This window comes from Melanostigma gelatinosum (assembly GCF_949748355.1).
Source record: "Melanostigma gelatinosum genome assembly, chromosome: 19".
Taxonomy (NCBI): domain Eukaryota; kingdom Metazoa; phylum Chordata; class Actinopteri; order Perciformes; family Zoarcidae; genus Melanostigma; species Melanostigma gelatinosum.
Window position 1 is genome coordinate 5,845,599 of NC_136652.1, and position 8,685 is coordinate 5,854,283.

At 44.0% G+C, this 8,685-nt stretch overlaps 1 protein-coding gene across 1 annotated transcript; it reads right to left on the reverse strand.

Annotated features, from left to right (window-relative positions):
* Window positions 1–1,177: 1,177 nt before the first annotated feature.
* Window positions 1,178–8,685, reverse strand: traf3ip2a (TRAF3 interacting protein 2a). Its single transcript, XM_079291048.1, has 10 exons — window positions 8,670–8,685; window positions 8,134–8,180; window positions 7,569–8,030; window positions 4,169–4,316; window positions 3,868–4,055; window positions 3,682–3,770; window positions 3,528–3,596; window positions 3,342–3,446; window positions 2,712–2,786; window positions 1,178–2,524 (listed from the first exon to the last, which is right to left on the reverse strand). Exons 2-10 carry the CDS (start codon window positions 8,147–8,149, stop codon window positions 2,378–2,380), a joined length of 1,299 nt encoding a protein of 432 aa, XP_079147174.1. The 5' UTR covers window positions 8,150–8,180; window positions 8,670–8,685; the 3' UTR covers window positions 1,178–2,377.

Genomic DNA, 8,685 nt, shown 5'->3' on the forward strand with positions numbered 1-8,685 from the left:
AGTGCCAAAACACTGCAGTTCCTCAAATGTCCACCTGAGGCTGGCTACAGAAGTGAGTCAAGAGCATGAATGAGTCCGAACACCTGAATATGAGTCGGCGTTTTTTTGCACTTCTGCTTCCCTCGTCTGGAAGTCAATGTTTTTTTTTTTAGCTTTTTACTTCTCTGCGTTCACTCTCGGAAAAGAAAAATCATGAAAACGGTGTTCGTTTGTTACGAATATCTTACCGAACAAAACGTACAAGTGTCATAAACGTTGGATTGCCACCAAGCTTATTTTCTGCAATAATCCAAAATCTAAAATCACGTTGGCCTTTTGTCAAAAAAAACAAACAGTGCGATGCTAACTTCCGGGTTGGCCTACAAAAATACGTCATCCCCGTAGACCCCCATGTAGAACTCTGGTCATGTGATGACGGTGCGTCGTACATGGGAGGGAGATGGTAACCCGTGACCTTTGACCTCATCCCAGTGGTTGCGGTTCCTCCATACCGGAGACAGGACCGATGCATCACAGTGCCTGAGTCATCATGTCCCGGACGTATGAATGTAGAAGGACAAAAACAAAACATGCAGGAGATACTAGGACAAGAGCACTTCAGCTGGACTGATGTCATGGATATACTGTAGATCAGAAGTCTTCAACAGGGTTTTTTTTTTTTCAAACATGAATCTATCCATTATTTGAATAGTTCAGTATTGTATGCAAGATAACGGGTATCTTTATGCATGGCAGTGGCACTAATAGGCCATCACACATTTTTCGTTTCCACATTTATGTTTAAAATATAAACGTCAATTTGAATATCTTGTATGCATGATTATCATGCAATTGACAGACAATGTTGATATTGGTATCAGCTGACACGGTATGTTTCTAAATGGCAGTGGCACGGCCTCCCTACTCACTGTACCTTGCACATGTTTAAAATAAAAACATGAATATATGAACCTGTGTATTATTTGAATAGCTTAGTATTGAATGCACAATAAAGAGGTATGTTTATACATGGTACTAGGCCCATTTAATATAAAACACAATTTTACACAATATATATATAGTCGGGGGTCCCTGCTCCATCTCTCTATCAGTTTCGGGGTCCTTGGCCTGAAAAACATTGAAGACCCCTGCTGTAGATGAAGAAATAAATTATGTTGAAGGTATTTCAATAGGAGCAGCAGGGGCCTTTTTTTGGGGGGGGGGGGTAAATATCTGCGCCTGGTTGCTTTGCTCACCAGATAAGGCAGAGTCAAGTGGCGCGCATGTCCTGGAACAATAACAAGTAGTGGATTTATTGGTACTGGCGGCCCCGGTGTTTACAGACAGCACCCTCCTGCAGGCGCTGATACGAGCCTGGACATCAACGGGTTCGGTAAACAGGCTGACAGAATGGTGCTGTGGTCTGTGCTCACTGACGATGGAGCTCAGGGGGAGAGCTGGCAGTTGGAGGTTTACGACACAATAAGTAGGGAGTAAGTGTTCAACATGTGTCAGTTGGAAGACTTTCTCAACAGGTCCTTTCTCACAATGTTGCTCTCGTGACCCTCAAGAACTCCTTTCTTAAAAAGGAAATTGTCGCTGACAAGTGATTTCCTCACTGGTCAGCGAAAACAAACGACATTTATTCAAAAGTAAAACGAAAACAGGATGTCAATAACATAAACTAATATTGAATGGCAGTTAGAGCTGTTGCCATGAAGAAGTAACAGAGGCTTGGAGTCATTATTTGGGACATGCTGCCATCTTCTGGTCAGACAAGAAAGACAACGTGGAGCCTTTAGTATGCCACTGGAATAATTATAGGCTTTTACAGTGTTTATTATGATCTTTTCAACAATTAAAAAAAAAGCTATTATAAATCATGCAGTTTATTTTATCATATTATACTAGATTCTAAATGAATTAGCTCAAATCAAAGAATACAACATAAAGAAGATAATAACATCAATAAGTCTGTAATGATGCTTTTAAAATGGCATTGCGAAATTAAAGCTCGGGTTGGTAATCTTTAGAAACAAGCAAGAGGGAGCTAGCTTTTGAAAGTACACAACCAAAAAGCTGTCTTGATGGAAATAAATAGGGATATTGTGATATGTTAAAATGTCCTGCTGCCCCAAATCAAACTTTTCTATCTAATTTCAGACGTTATCCTCAAAGAAGAGGATTGATTGGTATTAAGAGTATGTACTGGGATTAGAAACACTGTTCAGATGAATCATGAATCAAAATGAAACGGCAACAAGCGACAAAAGGAAAACACTTCAGAACCAAACTGCTGCCGTAAAAACAGTCCTCCTCGAGGCATACGGGACAAAGCGGCTCCGACAGAATGAACAACGTTCTTTAAAAAATGTGCCTGTCCTTTTTCCAGAGTTTCTCAGAGGGGACGGACGGTGAGGGTGAGGTCAGGCCCCCGCTGTGGGATGATGTAGCGCTCCTCCCTGAGCAGGCGCAGCAGCAGGTCCTGGGTGTCCCAGGGCCAGTGGTAGATCCTGGTGTTCTGGAGCCAGTTGGGGACATCTCTCTGCAAACACAGACGGGCCGCACCGGGGGTCAGTGGGTAGAGCGCTACAAGCACGGCAAGGCGAGACACGTCGGATGATATGTTGCTGTGCTGATGAGTAAAACATTAAGTTGTGTCTACAATTTTTTCCGTGACTCGGGCGAGCCGACCCCTTCAGTGCGTTTGCGGTTCGTTGCTTGTGACTTGCCTTGGATGCGTTGGGAAACAGCACGGGTACCAGTCTGAAGTTCAGGCAGCCTTGTTGGATGTACTCATTTTGGATCTGTACCGACAGGAACACATGATGCCGCGTTAGGAGCAGCGAGGAGTCAGCGGTTAATTACCGTATAAAACAGTCAATAAGCTTTTTTTTTTAAAGCCGAATCGCTTCACCCACGGGTGCTCCTTGAGCACACAGTCAGAAATGCTCACAAAACATATTCGGCCGATGGGTCCAGCAGTGCGTGAGATTAGCTGTGGACAGACGGACACAGAGATGCACACACACACACTCACATGGACACACAGCGGAACACATAATCTCCTGGCGGAGCCTTTTTTTCTCTTCTTAAATTGAATGCATTCTTTAAAAATCCACAACAGGCTTTACAGAGAGTTGCAGTAAGCATCATTGAGCTGCCGGGCCAGGTTGCCTCAGCACCTGTGACACACTAACACTGTGGGACTGTGGGGACAGTGATTGGAGCTGGCAAATAAAATGCCCTGTCACATGCCCCGTCTCTATTACCATGTGGGAGGAGGGCGTTTGATGACACAAACTTGCCACCAGAGGATGATATTTCCCGCAGTCCTCAGTTGCTGGCAGCTGAGCTCTCACCTGATTGTGAATGTACTTGGTGTGCAGCCCGTGCTCGTCGTCTCCGTCTCCCTCCACTTCCTCCTTGTACTTGGGGCTGATGACCACGATGATGAGCACCGATTTCTGTGAAAAGACAGCTCACCGTCAACCTTTGCAGAAGACTTACATTACAAATCGGATTCGGACTCGACGGTTTAGACTTGCGTTGTTCAAATAGCTGTCCATCCATTTGTTGATGCCCATTCTTCGGATCGGGTTGTCAAAGATGTCAATCTGCCAGCAGACACGCGTGTTAGTGTGAGCGTTTGTATGGAACGTCACGGAGAGTCAAAGGTGACGAAGACATGGCGCGACTTACCGCTGGTTTGAACCCCTGATCAGTCAGAAATTTGGTGAAAGGAAGGATTTCTTCTGCTGTGTCCACTGAATATGTGATGAAAACATTCCCTGTTGACAAAAAAGTCAGTGAACCATCTTTATCTCTGTCACTACATTTCCTAAGAGGAAGAGCACAGGTGCATGCAGGGACACGGATGGGACTTACTATACTCCTCAGACAGGCTGATGGTCTTCCTGATCTCCCTCGTGTTCGTCCCTGGACCGGCCTGGAGGGAGCCGTACACGCCGACCTCGTGCATCACTTCTCTAGGAGGGCCCACACGCTGATTCGGCACAGATCCATAGTGGGGATTTGGACCATCTTTAAGTTGCAGCCTATCGTAGGGGGGATTCCTGTGGGAGGGAATAATCAGAAACAAGCCGAGATTTATGCATGACATCTGTGAAAAATGAATGCGTTGAAAATATCAAATCGTTATTACAAAACGGGACAAGAATCGACCTACTGTGACTGTTGGTAGCGGTGAGGCTCGTTGCACGGATCCGCTGGGTATTCACGCTTATAGTGATAATTATTATTATTGTGACGTGGCAGATTTGCTGGAGGGCAGCACACACACTGTCTGACATGACTCTCCTGCATTGGATTGGGGCCTGCAGAGAAAAAGGAGGAGAAGCAGACATTTAAAAAAAAATGCAGTTGTATCATTTGTCCTACTTTTGTCATTCAATAATATTCAATATCTGTAAAATGAATTAATATAATATCCCCAAATGACCTACTACTGACACTAGTTATTACATAAAGGGGTCATCCTCATGTCCCCAGGATCCTCATTGTAAGAAATCAGTGTTGACTATCACAGCAGTTCTAAGAGATAAAGATGTTTCAAATCTCAGTTTTACAAGAAAACTGTAAAATGAAAACATTTGAGGGTGGAAGTTTAAGAGAGTACAAAATCAGTTGGCAAAAAGCTGTACGGGGGTGTTTTCTACATGTTGACGAAGGGGAACATACATTGAACATGTGAATAGGGGAGAAAAGCTTTGCTCTAAAGCAGGGATTCCCAAAGTGGGGTGCGCGCACCCCTGGGGGTGCGCGAGCTGCCTCTAGGGGGTGCGCGAGAGGAAAAGTGTAATGGCGGTCTGATGGTGTAATAATATTAAATATTTAAAAAAAATGTAATTTTAATTTAAAAACTGTCAGGTGGGACATCTGAAGCTATCAGTCGTAAAAGAGGAGAGGGACAGAGAGAGAGAGAGGAATCGGAGGCGAGGGGAAGGAGAGGTGCGTTGGGGGGAGAAGAAATCGAGCCAGAGTCAGAGGAAGATGAGTCGGATGACACCGAAAAGGAGGAAGGGATAGCACAGACAAATCGGGAGCACATCGGCCCATCGCGGAGTCAAGGTGAAAAAGAGGAAACGAGAGTGAGCATCAGACTGGGAAAAAAAAGAGGAAATATGATGAAAAGTATCTGTGTCTGGGCTTCACTTGGATTGGCAACGCAGATTGCCCAAAGCCACAGTGCGTGGTGTGCAGCGAGGTTCTGGCTAACAGTCTGAAGCTCTTATTTACGTCGCCACCTGAACACCAAGCATGCCAGTGCAAGTCAAAAGCCCCTTACATTGTTTATATCGAAATTGGAGGAGTTACAAAACAGCCAAAAACAACTGGAGTCTCATTCATGTGTTGGTCTATAAATGACGCACTACGGGCTTCATATCTGGTTACAGAATAGCGAGAAAGGGGCTACCGCACACAATCGCCGAAGACGTGAGCTTGCCAGCTGCCAGAGAGATGGTGGAATGTATGATTGGGGGGAAAGAAGCAAAAAAGTTGGACATGATCCCGGTGTCCAACAACACTGTGTCGCGCCGCATCGATGCTTTGTCCGAAGACATCCTGGCTACATTAGTCGCTCATTAATTGTAAATTAAATGTGATAATCTGCCTCTGAGCCTGTGCGTGTGTGCTCGCATCCGTATTGCTCTTTAAAAGTGACGCCTTGTGTCACTGAAAGTTATTGAAACTTTGTTGCAGTGTTTCAGGGCGTTTTCACACCTTCAGTTCGTTTGCTTTGTTCTAATTCAGGGATTAATATGATACAATGTTGCAGTTGCTCCTTTGTTCGGTTTGTGTTCACACTGCAACATTTAACAGCGGACTAAATCTTGTAAACAAATGCCACGCGCGAGCAAACTGTTCTCTCATTGGTCCGATTCTTATGCGGCTATGAAGGCTTAAAAGGCTCTGTTGCTTCTTTTTTTTTTTTTTTATTAAGGGGGGGGGGGGGGGGGGGGTGCGCGAACCCAGTCGGGATGTAGAAGGGGGTGCGCGGCCTAAAAAGTTTGGGAACCGCTGCTCTAAAGGAATTCTTCATCATGCCTCATATGAAGTGAATACTGAGCTGGTGAACATGGGACGCTGGGAACATGATGACGCCCACATATATGAAACTAATGGTGACAGTGTGACCCACCGATTGTACAGCGAGGAAAACTTATGGATAGATAAATAATACAACAAGACTTCGCTTTTACTAGAGGCTCTGTGAGGCTACATTAAGGCACATAGCTACTGTAAATGCTGATGTCAGCATGCTAACGTGCTCGCAATGACAATGTAACGTCTTTGTTTCGAGTGCATATTAGCTTTTACTAATAACCACTGAACACAAAGTACAGCAGCGTAGGTCGTGATTACAGTTTATGGTGTGTGAACCATGAATGTAATGGCGGTCCACAGACATTTCATCGAGACATTGCCATCACTACAACTAGCTAGCTAGCATGGCTAAACAGATATCCTCGCATGTCTTACGGCTTTGTTGGGTACGTTAAAGGGTAGAAAAAAAATATGTCTTTTAATATTGAAAATAAATGAATGGCTAATATCTGAACTTACTCTATTTAAGCGATATGTAACTTGAACAGAAGCAATATGAGCTATTGGTAAAATGCTAAAACGTAGTGTTAGCGTAGCATGAAAGTCAGTGAGTCAGTAAAAGGGAACGTAGCATGGAGTCGAACATCGGGGCCTGGGAAAATGAGTCCCCGACAACATATAACCTCTTGAAAAATGCAGATAATTCTGTTTTTACTTTGTACAGGTTTTTAGATACCAGTCTCTTATTTCTGCCTCCATAGCAACACAATGGAGGTGAACTAAATTAAATTTGTGGCATTTACAGCATTGAAAATGTAATTGAAAATTAGCAGCAACGTGTCTTGCAAAAATCAATATCATATTTATTGTGACTAATCCACAGACCTTAAAGATGACTTTTTACCAATGTGAACACCACCAGCAAAATTCCATTCACCTTCATTGTAATTGGAATGGAGGCAGACATCTCAGCGAGAGATATTTAAAAACCTAGACAAATAAAAAAATAATATAATATTTTTAAATTCTTGCACGTCTAAAAACAAATATGACCTCACGTTGTGTCAAACACATCAACACAGACTTCAAAACTTTTTAGAACAGGTTCAGTTTCCTGCATTTTTTCTATATTGTCAGAGTTGTTTGGGCACTCGTATTGAGAACGTCATTATCCGAAATGGCTTCCGATAAGCTGGTTCACTTCCTGGAGAATTTAAATGTAGGTTGTGGCAGGTGATTGCAGAACTGTTTGGAATCTGGGATGGTCACAAAACAAAGGATGTACATAAGAATAGACAGGAAAAATGTTGTGGATCAGTCGAGTTTGGGACTCGCGCCATCTGTTGCATCCACGTAATTAATTCAGTTTTGTCTCATATTGCAAATTGTCGCAACAAATCAAATAATAAAACGCATCAAACCCAGTGCGCAAGGTTTAGGTGCGTAACAGGCTTTATCGGGTTACGGATTTAAAAAAAAACATGGACAATAAGGTGTGTCAATAATAATACAACACTGACCGTTCATACGTGCTGCTGGGTGTTGTGATGGGACATAGTGGGTGAAGTTAACTTCAGTCTGGAGAGAGAAAGGGGCCTCCAAGGGTTCTCTCTCCTCCACAGAGTGACCCTGGGGCCAGTCTGAAGGGCCAGCAGAGCCTCTTCTGTAGTCACCCATGGGATCCCATTTATACAGCGGCGCCTGCTCTCTGAGACCACAACGCCAAACATCTGCAGGGTTGAGGCCGTTCATCTGTCCCGGACGTTGAGGGTTGATGATATAAGGTTGGGGGGAAACGTGCCGGCCCTCAGGGAGTCTCCACTGGCCGACGTTGTGTGCTGCTTGTCCTAAGCCAGGTTCTTGCAGGCTGGTCCCTGTAGGTCCACTACACTGTTTGCAAGCGGGAGGCCAGGCCAAGTCCAGACCGGAGGATGTCATGCTCTCATCCGTCTCAACAGGAACCCTCTGATGAGGGCACGGTACTGAGAAAAAGAACCAACAGAAAGAACTGGTTCACTTGGAAAGACATTGTGATCGGTTAGACAGATTTATGACCACAGCGAGTCTGATGGTGTATTTTCTTACCTTCAAAAGAGTACATCTTGACACTGAGGAAACAGTGTCTGTTGCCTCTGGTGAAGTGAAAATGAAAACATTAAAGGAATTCAACAGAGCACGACGACTTAAAGAGACAGTCACTTACACGTTCACAACTAGAGGACGAGTGTAGTTTCAACTGACTCAGAGAGATTCAAAGTCCACCTTTAAAGTCGCTACTCGCTACCAAGAAGTAAAAACAATGATCACGATTGAAAAAGCACATCTTACAGAGTAAATATGGGATAGAAAAGTGTTACAATGAACATGATCAAGTATAGACAGTTCTCAGGAGTAGTATTACACAATCCTGTTTCTTGCCCACTGAATAGGCGTGACACACTACATGTACCTGTAGGTACACAGCAACACGATCGCTGCAAACTAGTACAAAGGTCAAAATCACGGATCTAATGGTATGCCAAGTACGGCTCCTTGACAAAAAAACTGAAACGTTTTCAGCGTGTTTTCCGTAGACATTTACAAATAGAGAATAAAGCAAACCACTATAGTCCCACACCTACCTTCTCTTAGCTCTGT